This window comes from Tupaia chinensis, unplaced genomic scaffold, assembly GCF_000334495.1.
Source record: "Tupaia chinensis unplaced genomic scaffold, TupChi_1.0 Scaffold139767_1, whole genome shotgun sequence".
Lineage (NCBI taxonomy): Eukaryota > Metazoa > Chordata > Mammalia > Scandentia > Tupaiidae > Tupaia > Tupaia belangeri.
Window position 1 is genome coordinate 1,307,132 of NW_006199647.1, and position 18,657 is coordinate 1,325,788.

Sequence of the window (18,657 nt, forward strand, 5' to 3'; positions counted from 1 at the left end):
CTGAACCCTGAGTTCTGGAAGGATGGGCTGGGCTCGTCCTCTGCATTTCTGAAGTTTAGGCCAGTGCCTGGCACACGGAAGATGCTCGGTGAATATTTGATCATAAAGATTCCTTCAACAAATAAACGGGAGAAACAGATGAAGTGCAGAGATGCAGAGAGCTCAGGGCCACTGTCTGCCCCAGTCCCGGTGGGGACAACCGAGCCGGCGTGAATCCCCGGCTGCCCTGTGCTGGCTCTCCCTGTGGCCTTTCAGGTGTGCTGTCCCTCTGCCTGTGGTCTCGACCCTTGGGCTGACTGCACCCCGGCCTCTGGCTTCCACCAGAGGTTGAGGCTGAGGAGAAGCAGATGGGCCGCCCCAGCCTTCACACGGGCCCTCCCTCTTACCCCGATGCCGGGAGTTCTTACTGCCTGGGGTAGCTACTGATGCTAATGAAAAGACTGTTAAAAAAAATTGAATTGGGCAAGCCCCATGGTCTAATGGTCAAAAGGATCAGATTCCACATGTCGACCACAGTTCGAGTCCCAGCTCCAGTGACTCGAAAACTCACTGGGCACAGGGGCCTGGGTGCCCCAAGTTCCAGTGGGGTGGAGAGTAAAGGAGAAGAGGTTGCGGGCGACCATGCCCTTCGGGTGTGCTTTCACTCCTCCCTCTCTCTGCGTCTCTCTGGCAAGTACACTCCTCTGACAGACTAAAAAAAAAAGAATCTGTGGCCTCGATGCTGATTTGTGTGTGTATGTGTACGCATGTGTGCATATGTGTGTACACGTGCACGAGTGTACGAGTGTGTATGTGTACGAGTGTGCGTGAGTGTGTATGTATGTGTCTACGAGTGAGCATACGTGTGTATGTGTGCATGTGAGTGTGTATGAGTGTGCACGAGTGTGTGTACAAGTGCTTGTGTGCGAGTGTGTACCTGTACTAGTGTGTGTACATGTGTGTACATGTGTGTATACGAGTGTGTATATGTATAAGTGTGAATGTATGTGTGTACAAGTATGTGTTTACCACTGTGTGTATGTGCGTGCATGTGTGTTCGTGCATGTGTGCAAGTGTGTATGTGTACAAGTGTGTGTGCATGTTTGTAGATATGTACAAATGTGTGTACAAGTGTGTGCAAGTGTATGTGTATGAGTGTATGAGTGCATGTATGTGCACGAGTGTGTACATGTGTGTACATGTGCGCGCGTGTGTACAAGTGTGAGCCTGTGTTTACAAGTGTTTGTTTATGAGTGTGCACATGTGTGTGTACGTGTGTGTGAAGGTGTGCTAGTGTGTATGTTTACGAGTGTGTGTTTGTGCATGTGTGTACAAGTGTGTGTGTGTACGAGTGTGTGTGTGAGAGAGAGAGAGAGAAAGAGAGGGAGGGAGAGACAGAAACAGAGAAATCATTGTAACATTTCAGAAGTTAAAGTCATAGAAAAGTTCTGTTTTACATTCTTGAGAATATTATCTCAATATTTCACAGTTTTTCATTTCATTTTTTGTACAGTTGGAAAATATTTAATCCTCAACAAATGAATTCCGCACTTGAACTCTGCTGCATTCCTGTGCCACCTCCTCCTTTAGAAAACTGATCTCAAAACAGGTACAAATAAGACTTTAACTTTTTAAAGAATTAAGAATATTCTTATATCTTCCATATAATTAGATATGCTAGTGTTTTTTGTAATCTTTGCTGGATTGCTTCTATTTATTAAACAATTTTACCTGAAATCTTAATCGTTGCCTTCAACTTCTACTTTTGAAAGTGTTTCTCTCTTTTTTTTAAAATTATTTTATTTAACTTTATTTATTCATTTATTTATTTCAGTTTGACCAGAGAACTAAAAAAAAAAGAATCTGTGGCCTCGATGCTGATTTGTGTGTGTATGTGTACGCATGTGTGCATATGTGTGTACACGTGCACGAGTGTACGAGTGTGTATGTGTACGAGTGTGCGTGAGTGTGTATGTATGTGTCTACGAGTGAGCATACGTGTGTATGTGTGCATGTGAGTGTGTATGAGTGTGCACGAGTGTGTGTACAAGTGCTTGTGTGCGAGTGTGTACCTGTACTAGTGTGTGTACATGTGTGTGCATGTGTGTATATGAGTGTGTATATGTATAAGTGTGTGTGTATGTGTGTACAAGTATGTGTTTACCACTCGAGTGTGTATATGTATAAGTGTGAATGTATGTGTGTACAAGTATGTGTTTACCACTGTGTGTATGTGCGTGCATGTGTGTTCGTGCATGTGTGCAAGTGTGTATGTGTACAAGTGTGTGTGCATGTTTGTAGATATGTACAAATGTGTGTACAAGTGTGTGCAAGTGTATGTGTATGAGTGTATGAGTGCATGTATGTGCACGAGTGTGTACATGTGTGTACATGTGCGCGCGTGTGTACAAGTGTGAGCCTGTGTTTACAAGTGTTTGTTTATGAGTGTGCACATGTGTGTGTACGTGTGTGTGAAGGTGTGCTAGTGTGTATGTTTACGAGTGTGTGTTTGTGCATGTGTGTACAAGTGTGTGTGTGTACGAGTGTGTGTGTGTACGCACTCACACACACTCGTGTGTGTGTATACGAATGTGTGCGTATAAGTGTGTGTATACCAGTGTGTAGGTGTGGGAGTGTGTGTACGAGTGTGTGTGCGAGTGTGTGAAGCAGAGGTGGAGGCGGTTCAGGTGCCCGTCTGTACCCCTCAGGCCAGGGAGCGGGGTGCCTCTCTGCCACCCACTGCCTCATGGCCCTCTATCGCACGCTCCAGGAATGCGCGCCTCGAAGGGAGTGACCTGAACGGAAAGCACCGCAGAGTGCTGGTCCAGGACCGCGTCTCTCAGCCGCGAGGCATCGCCGTGCACCCAGTGGCCAAGTAGGTGTCGGGGAGAACTCGCGCCTCTCTGGGGAGCAGGAGGGCGCCAGGACTGAGGCACAGGGTTTCCCTCACGCCCTCCGGTGCTCTGTGGGCTGGACCCCGAAGCAGTCGGGTGGTCTGCTCGGGTCCTCAGGAGTGGTGTGGCCGGCTCGCACGCCTCGTTTACAAAGTCCTGCCATGCCCCATTCTCGAGTGCTAACGTCCCTGCCATTCGCAGTTAGGTTTAAGCTCCTCATTTTCTTCAACAATCAGCGTTGTAGTTTATTGAGCAGAGAAGAATATTCGGACAGTAAGACTCAGATTGTATTTAGAAAAATAATTGTATGAGTTTACATAAGAGGAAGGAGAAATTGGGAGCCATGAGAAGACCTTATTAATTAGGAGTTGGTGACACTTTGGTTTAGGGTTGCAGGATTAAGAACACAGACTCCTTCCTGGTTGATAATAAGCAAAGGCAAACACCAGCCTTACTTTATTCGTGGCGGCCTGCGGGGGAGAACATACGGGTAGTCGTTGGTCATCCATGCGGAGCCAGCAGCACGACGGGGGATCTGAACGGGACGGTGGCCATCTCTGAGTGGGTCAGAGGAAGGACGTGCCGGGCTGACCTCACAAAGCGTGCCAGTGGTGGGCTGTGGGCTTCGGATGAGCCACTGGGAGGGCGGGCGTGCCGGGAACCGCAGCACCGGGCCCTGCCCTCCTGCCACGTCGCCGCGTGCACGTCACCCACGTCACCCTGCTCTCCTCGGCACACGCTGCCTCTCCTGGAGTAATGCAGTGTGTGCGGGCGTGTCTGCGCGGGAGCGGGAGGGCGTGTGGGCGTGCGCACAGCTTACTAGTCGTGTGCTTCCTCCTTTGAAGGAGATTGTTCTGGACCGACTCAGGGCCTAAGCCACGAATCGAAAGCTGTTCCCTGCAAGGCTTCGGCCGGGCGGTGATCGCCAGCTCCGGCCTGGCCCAGCCCGGCGGGATCGCCATCGACCTCCTGACCCACCAGCTGTACTGGTGCGACGCCGGCAGGTCTGTGGTCGAAGCCGCCAACCTGGACGGCTCCCAGCGCCGGACCCTGGCCCGGATCCACGCAGGTGAGGCTACAGACGTGCTGCCGTCGTTTTGGCTGGGCTGATGAGGGCCGTACAGCGCACACTCACACACGCACACACACACACACACACTCACACACACTCACATACTGACACACACTGACACACACATTCACACAATACATACACGGACACACACACGCACACACACACACACACTCACATACTGACACACACCGACACATTCACACAATACATACACGGACACACACACGGACACACACGCACACACATGCACTCACACACACTCACACACTGACACACACACTCACACACTCACACACGGACTCAGACACGGACACACACACACACGCACTCACACACTGACACAAGCTCACACACACTCATGCACACATATACTGACACACACACTCACACATTGACACACATTCACACAATACACACAGACACACACACTCACACACATGCACTCACACACACATACCGACACACATATTCACGCAATACACACACATTGACACACACACTGACACACACACATTCACACAATGCACACACACACACATGCACTCACACACATACTGACACACACATTCACACAATGCACACACGGACACACACACTGACACACACTCACACACATGCACTCACACACATGCACTCACACACATACTGACACACATATTCACACAATACACACACACTGACACACGCACTGACACATTCACACAATGCACACACTGACACATACCGACACACTCACACACACACACACACCCACACACACACTTTTAACCGTGTGGCACAGAAGGAACAGCCCGGGCAGCCCCTCTGGGAGTTGCTGGCTGTGAGGACGGCGCTGACCCTGGAGTAGTGGACACACACAGCGCTGGGTAATCACTCTCCTTTTTAAGACTTCCTCAGAATGAAATGTGCAGCTTCTCTAATCTTCGGGTCTAGCTTTGAGCTTCTTGTGTTTGAGAAAGTGTCATTTTCCAGCAGTGACAATAGCCCACTCAGGTGTTAATGAATGCCAACTCCTAACACCTGCAAACGTTAACACAGTTTCCTCTGCTGTATTTCCAGACTTCGCATGGGGTGTCACACAGTCTCATAAATAGCCTCAAGATAGTGTAACTTCTGCCATTTAAAGGAGATGCAGGTGACCAGCTTACGAGCAGCATGGGGGCAGTGAGGCTCAGGGAGGTCTGGAGGGCGTCTGCGTGGTGGCGAGGCGGGACAGGCTGTGACGCTGCAGGATCCGGTTCTGCACGCTCGTGCTGGGCATGTGGGCTGAGCGCTGTCGCTCTGCAAGGATGGAGCCAGTGGCTGTTCTAGAGCAGAGAGTGCGGGTGGTAGGACAGCATCCCAGGGCACCTGCTGGTAACCGGGCGGGCGGGACTGGGGTGTGGAGGGAGTCAGGCAGGTAGGAGGCACTCGTGGCTAGTCAGGGCCTGAGCTACCGGCCCTCCGGGAAGTCACGATGCACTTTTGCGTAGAAAAACTTAGAAAAACGCATCACGACTTTCCCAACCACCTAGGAGACCCTGCCATTTAAAAGTGGAATGGAGGATTAGGAGGTTCACACCTGGGAGGACCTGTGAGGAGGGCCAAGGAGGGGCGGAGGCTGTTCCAGAGACTGAGAACCGCCTGGTCAGGGAGACCGGGAACAGGGCTCGTCCTCTCAGGAAGAAGCTCACAAACAGACCATTGGCATCATGAACTTACTTTGCCCCATCTCTTTGGTTTTAGAGGTGACGCATTTCTAGATTAGTATTATACGTTAAATAGACCAAGCTAAGCACAACTTAATTTGATGTAATTTAATTTTACACATTTCCTAAATTCTTTTTCTTTTTTAAGAATTTGCCAGAGAGAATAATAAAAATACTGATTGGGGAAAACATAGAAAAGATATTGAATGTTGAAGTGGGGAGATTAATGTCTGTGTACTGACTGACATGCATGGCATTCCCTTTTGAAAAAACAATGTAACACACTGTAAAGTTATATGTAATCCAATGTAACATAAAGAAGATTATGATGATAATAAAAACAAAAACAAAAACAAAAAAAGAAAGAAAGAAAAGAAAAGAAAAAAAAAGAATTTGCCAGAGAGCTGTGCGCTTGGGGGGGCAAAGGCGAGAAAGCTCACGTGGGTGCATGGGTGCGTGGGTACGTGGGTACGTGGCTACGGTCATCGCAATCGCTCCTCCTCCATCTCTCCTTGTGCGATTTTGGGCACAGATGCACATGCACCTGGTGTTTCTCAAGCCGTAAATCCTCTTTTGTTTTTGATTGAGTGAGTGATTTTAGAATGACTTGGTTGCGTCTGTTATTGTTGCGATGATGAGTTTGCTATTAGAATGAGCGCAGACCTTGTGCTCGGTGCTGGCCTTCAGCTGCCAGTGCCGACCCAGGATTTGCTACTCATTCCCGGAGGTGGAGAAGAGTGAAGAGTAAAACGAACGTGGGCCCTGTGAAGCCGGGCCTAGTCACTGAAGGAGAATACAGGGCCAGCCTGTGGCGTGGTGGTGGGTCCATATGCCCGGATCCCAAATGGCAGACTGTGTGCTTCGGGTCCTGGACCTGGCAGCTTGGAAGACTCACTGGGCACGTGTGCATGAGTGTCCAAAATCCCGGAAGGAGGGGGAGATGGAGGGAAGTGATTGAGGGGTGCCCATTCTTCATGGGGATGCCTTCTCACTTTCTGTCTTTTTCTGTCTCTCTGGCTTTCTCTAGCAAGCTCACACACCCTCTGACAGAATTTAAAAATAAAACTTCAAAATAAAAGACAGGAAACCATCCAAGTAAATGCGAAAGTATAACTTGGATACGAGGGCTCAGAGGGGGGCCGACAGCTGTGGGGGGCACTGACAGCCATGGGGGGCCTATAGCCATGGGGGGCACTGACAGCCATGGGGGGCACCCAGGCTGCAGGTTCTTGGACTAATATTAGATACGCAGGGGGGACGTTGGTGGTGATGGGGTTTGGGGAGGCTCTTCCCTGATTACTTCAGATTTTTAAAACCCCCTGCGATGAGCCGTGAGTTGGCCTACTGCCCGTTGCCGCCAGTGCAGAAGGAGCCTGGCAGGGAGCGCACCGCCTCCCAGTGCCATCTGAGCCGCTCACGCCCAGCTCGGGTTCCTGTTGGTGCCCTGGGGACAGTCGCCATGTTCTCTGCTCTGCAAGCACTGGGCGGCTGGGCTCTGTGGGGCCACGAGTCCCCAGGCTGTGTTCTGAGACTGGTCCCCTGGCCGTGGGACTCTCTCCCACATGGTGTCGGGCAGGGGCTCCTGCCCCGTGGAGCAGCTGCAAGGATGGGCGGGCTCTGTGGCCACACACCTCGGGCGTGGTCCTCCCCTGCCTGGCCATGGAGACAGATTCGAATGGCTGATGGATTCGAACCCTTCCAGGTCACCCCTTTGCTGTCGCGGTGTTCGAGGATTACGTGTGGTTCTCAGACTGGGCCACGTCCTCGGTGACCAGGGTGCACAAGAGGACGGGTGGTGACAGGGTGCGACTCCGAGGCAGCATGCAGCAGCCCTCGGCGCTGGTCGTGGTCCACCCTCTGGCAAAGCCAGGTATGCAGACGGAGGCCAGCCTCTCCCTGGCCGGCCACCTGGTCCATCGCGAGGAGCGGGGGCGGGTGGGGCGTGTTCGGCTTTCTCCCGTCTGCATAGACGTTTACCACGTGGCTCTGTTTAAACTAAGAGGAGTGCTGGCTGGGTCATCTGGCCCGCGTCCCTCCAGTCGGCACTCTCCTCTGGCGGCTCTGACCTACCTGCTACGTTTGAAAGACCCTCTGGCTCCAGGCTCCACGGGTAGCGGGTCGCGGCCTTGCAAGCTCCTGCCTGCCCTTGGGGGCCTCCCCACCCCCGGAGCACAGAGGGGGTAGGACGAGGTGTGAGGGACCAGCTCCTCTCGGAGTTGCTCGTGGTCCAGTGGGTGAGATCATGGGTCAGGACACGGGAGGTGGGTCAGGACACGGGAGTCCCCGTGGACTGACGCTTCTCCAGCGAAGTACCCGCAACTTGGTGCAAAGTCTCCAGGCCCGACATTCTGGACTTGGCCCCAGTTGGGGCTCCTTGCGGGCCTCTTCGGAAGTGGCTCATGACACACTCTTGCTTAGATAGGTCGAGTCTCTGCCCCAAGGCTGTGGACGGGTTTGCATGGATGGCATCCGTCCTGCTCCAAACCCGCTGAGACGCGCCCCTTCTCCGCAGGGGCAGACCCCTGCCTACACCAGAATGGCGGCTGCGCGCACTTCTGCCAAGAGAGCTTCGGAGCTGCGCGGTGCTCCTGTCGTGGAGGCTTCGTGACCGCCCCGGACGGGAGGTCGTGCCTGGCTCTGAGTGGCCATCTGGTGTCCGGTAACCCAGCCATTCTAAGTCACTTCCCTCGGCTCATGGCAGGCTCGTCCACCCCAGCACCCGCGTGGAAAACCATGTGGTTTTCCAATCTCAACTGTGGTTGTGGGTGCCGGGCCCATGTGCCCGCCCTGCCCTGAGAGCCGGGCTCCTGTTACAGACTAACCCCCACGCCTCCATCGCTCAGCGTGGGCCCCGTGCCCTCCCCCACTCACCGCTGAGTGCATCCCGCTGGAGAAAGCCGCCTCAGGATCGCCTGCCAGCCATGACAGGCACCTCACTTCCAAGCTTCAAGTCCCCAGTCTTCGAGGTAGAGGTGTATAATCCCCCGACTGCATGGCGGGGCTTTAGTGAAAACCAATGTCCCCTGTGAAACTGACTTCGGGGTGTCATGTGGGGTGTGAAGCGTGGCCGAGGATTGTGAGCCCCATTTTTACAACTGAGCGTGAAGCGGGAGGATGACAGGGTGGCGGCGTGTGCTGCGCCCCAATGACACCGTCTCCTTTGCTCTGTGTCCAAACGTGGGCGCATTTGGGTTCAGCTCTGCCCGGCTCTTTACTGAAAATAACCAATGAAAACTGAGACGTCAAGTGCTTTTAAAAGTCACGTCTGTCTGGGAGGTGTGTGAATAGGGTAGGTCACAGATTATCTGTGGATCAGAGCGGACGTTTCTTCTTTTTGTTTTTTTGGAGAGAAAGACAGAGACAGAGAGACAGAAAGCGAGATATCACCCCCAGGGGGGATGGCCACGCTGCAGTCCCTTCTCCCTTCTCCTCTAGGGATCTTGGGCTGCTGGGAATGTGGCTGGGGCTCGGGGCGTTGGTGTCGGTGCCGGCTGGTCGGGGAGCGTTTGTTATGTGTCCTGGAACAGCTGCTGCAGACCGGGTGCTGGGGTGTCCTGGGGCCTCACGCCTCGCCTCTGGAGGCCATTGTCGCAGGGACACTGCTCCTTAGGCGGCGTGCAGCTGTCTCTTCTCGCTCCCAAACTGTCACGTGCACGGGGTGAGACCGCACAGTGTGGGCTAGTGGGGTGCATGCTCTGTTTATTTATGTCTTGAGAGAGACAGGTGGAAAGCCGGCGGGGACGAGGGCCCCACAGCGTCCTCGCGCTGCCCTCGCTGCCCTGACCGGCACGTGCCCAGCGTGTGGGGAGGGGGATTCCTTCCCCAGGTGGCTGTTGCACCGCTGCCTGCCCCCGGCTGGAGTTTCTGTGTCACTGCGACCCTGCCAGTTTCCCCATCCTCTTACTGGGAGGATGAGCCTCAGCTCGCAGCGGACAGCTCAGCTGGAGGAGCAGAAAGGCTAGCTGACCACAGCTGCTACCCTCCACCAGGTGGCGACACTGCTGCAGGGAACCCGGAGCCACCCTCGGACACCTCACCCAGGGCCAGCTTGTCCCCGGAAAGTGTCATCAAGTCTGGGAGCACACTGGTGGCTGAGGTCCTGCCAGGTAAGTATAAGGGGGTCCCGCATCGTGGTCCTAGCCATTGTCAGCCCCGGGATTCCTGGGCATTGGCTCGGTCTCCCCAAGGCTGGACTGAACATACCTGAGTGTTGTCGGGGCCCCCTCCTACGGCAGCCTGAGAAGGCGCCCCATCAGGCCGGCCCTACCTGCTCACGGTGAGAGCCTTTGAACAACATGTTCCTGGGGAAAGTAACTCGGAAACCCGGGTGAGGACAGGACAGAGTGGACTCCAGCGTGTCCCCGCCCGCGTGCCCCTAGGGCGGCCTGGCCGACCCTCTCTGAGCCCTGAGAGTAGGTAAGCAAACGCAGTGGGTTGTTCGGACTGCTGTGGGAGGTCCATAAGCAGAAAGAACTAGAACTTTCTTCCGTGTTGTGCATCCGTCACCAGATTCCAGATCATCTGTTCAGTGTGTGCCCGAGAGGCCAGGGGCTCAGGCCTTGAGTCCGGGTCACTGCCTTCCATCAGCTCGACTTTGGACCGCTCTGTTTGTATCACTGAGTAACATTTTAACAAGGTACCTGGAGTCGAAGACAAAGTCTGGAAACGCCCTGTGAGGAAGCCTTTCCCCCAGCTTCCCGGGACTGCATTCCTCTGTAGGTGTACAGGGACCTTTCAGTCCACCTCGTCCATGTGGATTCTGGAAAACTATAAACAGCAAGATGCATATTGTTAGTAACAGTAACAATTCACACTTGTATCAATATTTAGAGTTTACCAGGCACGTTAAATACATTCTAATTTGACCATTATGATAATGCACCGTTTTACAGTTGCAAAAACCGAGACTAAGATACAAGTTAGTGACTTCACTAAAGCTTCTTGGAATGCTGGCGGGGCCGTTGCTGTGCTCAGATGCGCAGTCCCGGGCACCGGGCTACGGCGGCAATGGCATTTGCAGTCCCAGGCACCGGGCTACGGCGGCAATGGCATTTGCAGTCCCGGGCACTGTGCTATGGCGGGGAAGGGGGTTTGAGGCCTGGGACACAGCGCCAGCAGGAAAACTCAGCAGTCCCGGGCACTGTGCTATGGCGGCAATGGCATTTGCAGTCCTGGGACACAGCGCCAGCAGGAAAACTCAGTGACATGGGGAGTATGTTGCTGAGATGGGATGCCACTCTGAGCTGAGGACAGTCCCAGCGGCCAGGTCACCACCTTATGACACAGTCTGGGGGGTGACACCCTGTGGGTTGATATTAGCGGTCGGAGCCCTTTCAGAACCGCCAGGACCCCTAGAGGTTCACAGAGCGCATTTCGAAAGACCAGTGTCTGAAGGCTTCACAGGCTACGCTCATGCTAGATGGTAAATCGGGCTCGTGGCTGGGAACGGGGCGATGACAGTGAGGCCAAGGACTATAAATACGTATGCAACAGACGGCGTTTGGCTCCGTGCCTGGAGACGGTTCTCTGCCTGGTGTGGAGCAGGTGGCAATGGTTGTTTGGGTGCAAAACCTCAGCTTTGTGTACCGGGCTGTGCTCCGGTCTGTCCAGCCTGTCTTCATTCTACCTAGGTTGGCTAAGAAGTCTTAATTCAATTTCTGAGTGTGATTTTATGCCACTGACATGTCTGTGGCTAAAACATGTTTGAAAGTGCCACATTAGGATTTGAGAATAAAATCTCAATATTTTAAAATTCATTTATTTCTTGCATGCGGGGGTAAGCCGATGGCCCCTTCACAGGGCTTGAAGCTGCCGTCCACCCAGCCGCAGCCAGCCCAGACCATGGGCACGGACACGCCTGTGTACTCAGGGAGGTCTGTGGGCACGCCCAGGGCCTTCCCACTTGGGTAGCGTCACAGAAATCCCTTTGGACGTCTACACCTCTGGCTGGCCCCTCAGATCTAAACTCTTCAGGTGGCCTGTTGGCCCCTGCATGGACTGGCCCTTAGACATCTCGCCAGCCTGTGAAGGGGCTCACGGCCCCTGTCCTTGGCCTCTGGGGCTGCTTCCACTGTGCTAGCTGGTCTAGGACAGGTCCGTGCTGTCCTCCGGCCTCTGTGGGCTCTGACCCTCCAAGGCCCACACACTTGTTTGGGCTCTTGCCCAGGAAGCCTTTCTTTGACCTCTGGCCAGGTGAGGCTACCTGCTACTGCTGTCTTACGACCTGGCACTGCCCCTTCCCCACACCTGGCACACCTGGAGTGCGGTATAGTTAGTTCCGCGTGCACTCTTCTCTACATTCGACCTTCCGGCGGGTACTTTGGAGTGAGGAGTAACCCTAACAGGACCCCGAGCCTCCTGTGGCAGGGAAGCCGCGCTCTTGTCTAGGCCGTCGCAGTCCTCTTCTTCAGGTCACCTGCTTTTGTGCATGTTGTTTTAAGTTTTCAAAGGGTTTTAGAAAAAGGCACATTCTCATCTGGCCTTTGTAACAGTCCCGGCAAATAGGCCCGGCAGAAGCCGTCTCGGGACGAGACTCGGGTATGGATCCCACCTGTGGATGGCACAGCTCTGATCCCGGGCGTGGTGGCTGGAGAGACGCACCGGCACCCACGCGTGCAGGCCCCAAATCCTGAGGGAGGGGAGACGGAGGGGAAGGGGCCCTGCACATCGGGGCGATTTCTCCTCTCCCTCTGTCTCTCCCTGGGGAGCGTGTGTGCTTTTTTGGCAAAAACAAAAGCAAACAAAACAAAACAAAACAAAACAAAACAAAGGAAAAAACAAACGAAACTTTGGTGCTAGCCCATTCCTTCTTGGACCACGTAACCATGGCTTCTCATTAGTGACGCAGCTTCAGGGTTTGCGAGCCGCCCAGAAACCCCGAATCATAGGCTGATTTAGGTAGTTCTGCGAGCGACTCCAAACGTCCTGTGTAGCTGGGTCCCTCTCACCTCCGCTGAGCGGCCTGCAGTTTCAGAGCTCATCTTCGGGGGGAGCAGAACCAAACTGAGTCTGAGCGTTCCCATCTCTGAGCTGGGGAGACAGAGATGGAAGGCCTGTGTCCCCTGGAGAGCCGCCCCCTCAGGTAGCAGACGCTGATCCAGCTCCAGGGTCTAGGGTCCGCCTTCCCACGGCCTGAGGCTTCCTCAGCTGTGGGGAGGCAGAGGCCTCTTCCCCCCACCCCGTGCTGGAGGAGCGGACTTACCAGGGGTAGACAGGTGACAGTTCACATCCTGCTGTGGTAGGCCAGACCCCCCAACTCCAGAAAGTGGGGGGAGGTGGCCTCCGGAGCATGATCGTACATGTGCGTAGTTCACTCACACACCAGGGAGCTTGTCTGTGGCTCACGTGCAGCTGTCCCCTGGGGCGTTTTGCATTTCAGGAGGCATGACAGGGAGGGACCCACCCAGCGTTCTTTGCACGTTTCATGACTGAGGCTTGCAAGTCCCTGCACAGACCCCACTAATACACACTCCTGGCCACATACGTATTCTGGGATGTCCGAAGCATATTACGAGCTAATCGACAATAAATCTCTCCCAGTGGGCTCCGCCAGGCTGGTGCACAGGCCGCCTTGCTACATGTCAGAAGGGGTTTGGGACACAGAAATAGAAGGGCTCCATTTGTATGTCACATGGTTGAGGGTTTTCAAATAAGCAATAAGCCTTTTGAAATCTGAACCAGACCAGCCTGTGCCATGGCAGTTAAGGTGACTGGATCCCACAGGGCTGATTGCATAGTTCAAGTCCCAGACCTGGCAGCTTAGAAGCATGCTGGGCATGCGTGTGTGCATGCCCATTCCCCGTACTGGGTGCTCTCTCTTTGTCTCTCTGTCTCTCTCTTTCTCTCTGTCTCTCTCTCTAGCAAGTGCACGCACCCTCTGGCAAAATTTAAGAAAGAAAATAAAGTGAAAAAAAATTGAGCCAGCTTACTTCCGGTAGATTTTTTCAGTTGAAACAAATTTAAGAAAATAATTCTTGGTAGCTAGCGTGCATGAGCACTGAGAGAGAGGCAGGTAAACTCTGGCGGTGTGGTCAGCCGCAGCCCCGTCCTCCGGGCCGGCAGGAGGCTGGGCCAGTGTCCCACCTGGAGAGCGCCAGGTCTGCTGGGTGGGGCTCGGAGCCACCAGCCCTCCGGTCCAGACACTGTCCATGCAGGCTGGCCCTACTGCTAGCGATATACTGCACGGCTGCACAGGCAAAGGCCTACCAGAGCCTCGCTGGGCCCCGAAGGGCTTGTCAAAGTCTCGAAGGGCTTTACGGTGCTCCTTGAGTGTTTTCCTACTTCTGAAAACACCAACACCTTTTCAGCCTGAGGGCGGGTGCCCTGATAAGAGACACAGCAGCTGCTCCCCTCGGGTTAAAGTGGGGAGATGCCCATCCTGCCTGCCCCTGTGTCTGCATGGTCACTCAGGCCTTCCTCGGACGGGCTCTGCGTGACCCTCGGCCCGACATGTCCCCGGTCAGGAGGAAGGCCAGCACTCACTGAGCGGCTCCCAGGCGCCGCAGACAGACCCCGGTTGTTGCATCTGAGAGCCAGGTGGTACCCTCCCATGGACGCCTGCCCTGCGACTCCGGGCTCTCGCTCTGACCTGACCTGCCGCTTCCCAGGGCGGACACGTGGCGGTAGTCACGGCCTTCCTGTCTGGCCGGCACGGAGCCCTCGGCCTGGCAATGGCGGGCTGTCCCCTCTGCCCCTCTCTGTCTCGCCTGGCACACAAGCGGGTCCTCTAGTGTTACCGAGAGTGGCCAAGGTCATGTCTTTGACGTTTGAAAAAGCCCTCGTTCTTTCAAGGTGACAGTTCCCTGAGAGTATCCAAGGAGGTCAGTTGAAAAGAGTCACTTTGGGCACTTCAGATTAGCAGTTCAATGTGATATATATTTAATTGGCCCCTATTCTTTTTAATGCAGAGAGGGTGTGTGCTTGCCAGAGACAGAGAGAGGGGAAGGGAGGATGCCCCGATCCTCCGTCTCTTCCACCCTGCTCCTCCGTCCTGTGGGGGTTTCAGGCACACGCATAAGCCAGAGAGAGGGTCCCAAGCTGCCAGTGGAGAACACTGAGCCGCAGCGGGCTGTGTGGGTCCAGGGCTCTTCACCGTGAGGCCGTGGGCTGGCCCTAGGCTGTTCTTGAGTAATGTGAAACTCAGAGGGAGGAGAGACCTCGGCGTCAGGGTGAGCGTTCCTAAGGATGAAAAAGGTGACGACTTCTTTGCACAGTTCACGTTTATGTCAAGAAAAGCGACAATGTATCTGTCATAACGAGTGTGGATGCAATGTCTGTCTGCCGCGTCAGCGTGGTCTTCAGATCTGAGCTTCTAAGTGTTTGCTGGGTCGTGAGCAATCTCTGACTTCCAAGCAGGAGGCAGAGTCCGAGTTCTGTCGGCTGACTGCCCCATGCGGCCTGCAGCCCAGGGACCCAGCCCCGCCCCGTGTCACAGGAGCAGCCAGCCCAAACACGCTCGCGGCTTTCAGGACACCAGGCTGATGGCAGGTGGAGGGCTCTCCTTGCAGACTGTGGGGCTCCCCGTTCTTGCTCCGCACCCCACGTCCCCTCCCTCTTTTCTGGCAGATACTGAGGCGTGCCAGCCGGGGGTGCACCGCTGCGAAGAGGCCGCCGGCTGTGCAGGTGCGGAGGGCGGCCACCGCTGCTCCCCGGCCGGCAGTCCCCCGGGAGCTGGAAGAAATCTCCCTGGTAGGTGGCCTGTGGTCTAGCCCGAGAGGAGGGCCTGGGCTCAGCCAGGTGGGCTCTAAGTGCATTTGCGGCAGGTTCTAGACCCCATCCAGCTCAGTCGAGCTGGAGGCAGGCTGAGACTGGCGTGGGCGACACTCCCAGTGACGGCATGTGGGCCAGCCCTGCTTGTAGCCCAGCTGGCTCGGGTGGGCAGGGTGGCGCTCGGCGGCTCTCGGGCTCTCCCATCCAGATGTGGATTCCTCCTGCGCGGGAGGGGGACGTCTGGACTCTGCACTGAATCCTTCCCAAGGGTTTTTAGGAGATGACTTTAAAAACCAGTCTTCGTCTATCTGGATCGGAGCTCCAGGCCTCTCCGCTATCCCTTTAATCACTCACATGGGCAGACACAGCTTCCTGAACCTTCTCACACAGCAGTGCCTCTTCCCATCCGCATCCAGGGGGACAGCCAGTCCCCGGGCCTCGGCGCCCTCTGGGCTGCAGCAGTCCTCGTCACTCTGCAGGCCGAGAACGCCCGAGAGGAGAGGCCCACAGCTGCGTGGTCTCTGTGATTTTGCATGTCCTTTTTCCTTGAGTAACTCGCTCTGCCTACAGGGAAAGGGAAGTGAGGGGGTTTATGTAGTCAGGGACACCCCGAGGTCTTCTTACCAGGAGCCGTTCAGTGAGACTGAATTGGCCGCTTTGGCATCCGCGGGAGCATTTCCTGCTGGCGTGGCTAGGGGCTGGTCAGGGAGGGTCTCCTGGGAGGGCCCCCCAGCCATGAGCACCGGGACGGTGGACGGCGCGTGCTCTGCTGTCCCTCCGCACGGCGGACGGCCGACTTGCCTTTGTGAGGCGACCGGCGACTCTGAAGTCATAGGCAGGTGTAGGCTGGGCCGCTCTCTCACTGCCTCCCATGCGCCCTACAGCGGACTGCTCAGAGAGGCGGAAGAACGGCCAGGCCAGCCTGTCGCGTGGCAGGTAAGCCCTGTGCACAGGGAGCTGCATCCCAGATGCTGACCGCTGTTGGAATCCCTGTCCCTGAGGCTGGAGAAACATGGCGGGCATGCACCTGCGTGCCCTGAGTCCCCACCATGGAGACATGCAGAAGGGGTGCGGCGTGACCACACCCATGGGCACTTGCTCGCTCTCCTGCTCGCTCTTTCTGGCAGGCGTCACACCCTCCCTCTCACGACTCAGAACACAAACCGAGGCAGGGCAGAGCGGTTGGTGGCAGGCAGGGAGGCCGAGGGTCTGGCTGGGAAAGTGAGCGCTGGCTGCAGTGCATGCTGTCCTCTGTCCCCGAGACGGTCCTGCCAGAGGAAATAAAGTCAATCTTTGGTCCTTCTAGATTCTACGCCGCCCTCCGGCCTCCGGGAAGACGGCCGCCACCCCGTCAGAAGTAGCTACCCCGAGTGTCCCCCGGAATATGAGGGGTACTGCCTCCACGGCGGCGTGTGCAGGTACATCGCGGTGCTGGGCAGCTACGCCTGCAAGTAAGTGCGCCACCCCACGGCGGTCGCCCCTGCGCCGGACCTTGCACCCTGGTGGCGCCATGCACCTGATTCTTGCACGTGTGCACGGAGGCTGCGCGGCCCCCTCCTGGCCTGCCGTCCCCGCCCCCAGGGTCACTGGACCAGGACTCGGTGACTTCCCCTCCTGTGATACTTGGGTAACCGGTGTCACTGCGGGTGTGGCCTAGGGGTTAAACTCATGTCCGTAGAAAGACTCGGGTCCCCGAGAGAACAGGAGATGGGGCTGGATCGCCGACACTGACAGGTGTCGTCCTGCCCACCCGGTCTCCCGCAGCAGCCAACCCACGCGTGTTCTGGCCAGGCACAGTGGGCCCAGGCGTGCATGAGTTCCGCATCTGTGGACTCAAGTCATCTCGGGTTGAAAATATTCAGGAAAACAACAGTAAAACCCCACAATCAGGGCCAGCCTCATGGCCTCGTGGTTCAGGGAGCCGATCCCAGCCCGGTGGCTCGAGAAGCCCCAGGCAGGGTGTGCACCTCCCCAGTCCTGACCGACAGACATGGAGGTGAAGGGACTGTGGTACGGCCACGCCCCGCCAGGCCGTGCTTCTCCCTCACGCTCTCTACTCTCTGTCTCTCTTAGGCAAGCACTTGTGGCCTCTGGCAATTAAAAACAATAACAATAGCAGTACTACAATCAAAACGAATACAAATTAAAAAGCCGGTACAGCATTGCCACTGCTCGCCCGGCGTCTGCACGCGTTGGCATACCATCCTCTGCGGGCAGCTTACGTACGCGGTGGGCACTCGGGCTGCACCGGACACCGGCCACCCAGGGAGGGACTCCCTGCGGAGTTTGGTGTCCCTGGCCCCACCACCTCTTCACCTCCCGTTGGTTGGCTTCTCCGCTGTGTCCAGTCACAGCTGTGGGGCTGTGGCCACTGCCTTGTCTCTCTTTGGTCCCATGGAGGTCTCCCAGGGGGCAGAGGGTCGGCCTGAAAGGAGGTTTGAGGAAAACCCACGGGCCACCACCACTGTGCCCACACAAACGCTTTCCCCAGGACCTTTCGGGAAACTCAAACTCGAACATCTAGTTCTGTGCCCAGCTTTGCTTTGAGTTAGTAGTCGTGTTCAGGCAGCAGGCGGGAACTGGAACTGGGCAGTGCTCGACTGGACTCCTGGCTCCCTGGTGGCCTTCTCTGAGAAGGAGGGTGAACTGTTCACAGATGCTGACGGCTTAGGGGATTTTATGATTTCATCCATAACGAGCAGAAATGTTAGCAGGAGCATAAGCTATACTCGGCGAGGGTAGACGGCCTTGCGTTGTCCATTACGTCGGCCTGACAGAGCAGGGAGTCGCTCGTTCACGCCACTGCAGTGACTCCGTTCTAGCAGGAGCGCCCCTGCATTGCACTTACATGCCGTCGCTTCCTTTCTCTCTGTCTGTCTGTCGGTCTTTCTTTCTGTTTTTTTGTTTGTTTAGGTTTTTGCCGTAGGGTGTGCGTGCCGGCCAGACAGAGGGAAAGTGAGAAACCACCCTGGAGGCAGGGAGGCCACGCTGCAATGCCTTCTCATTGTCCTCTGGGTCCTCGGGCACACATGTACATGCACCCGTGTGGTTTCCAGTCTGCCGTGTCCGGGGCTCGCACTGCAGTCGGTCCTGTGGGAGTCCAGCACCTTAGTCACCATGCCACCTGCTGGCCCCCATGCTGGCATTTTCTCCTGAGATAAAGCCAGTGCCTACAATAGTTAGTTTTCATCTCCATGCTAAGAATCATATGGTTTTCAGCTGTCCAGTTTCTTTCTGACCACCCCACTCACGCGGTTACAGCAGTGAGTGTCCTGGATTGTGAGGGGTGCTTGAACTCCGGCTGAGAACCGCT

The 18,657-nt window shown here is 55.6% G+C and overlaps 1 protein-coding gene across 1 annotated transcript in view; it reads left to right on the forward strand.

Moving 5' to 3' along the window:
* Nucleotides 1-18,657, forward strand: part of EGF (epidermal growth factor) — a 59,336-nt gene that overhangs the window by 31,683 nt on the left and 8,996 nt on the right. Inside the window, exons 15-22 of the mRNA XM_027765827.1 lie at nt 2,750-2,854; nt 3,719-3,942; nt 7,339-7,506; nt 8,149-8,295; nt 8,436-8,602; nt 9,319-9,742; nt 15,201-15,323; nt 16,651-16,795. Of these exons, the coding sequence (XP_027621628.1) occupies nt 2,750-2,854; nt 3,719-3,942; nt 7,339-7,506; nt 8,149-8,295; nt 8,436-8,602; nt 9,319-9,742; nt 15,201-15,323; nt 16,651-16,795 (1,503 nt within the window). The remainder of the gene's footprint in view (nt 1-2,749; nt 2,855-3,718; nt 3,943-7,338; nt 7,507-8,148; nt 8,296-8,435; nt 8,603-9,318; nt 9,743-15,200; nt 15,324-16,650; nt 16,796-18,657) is intronic.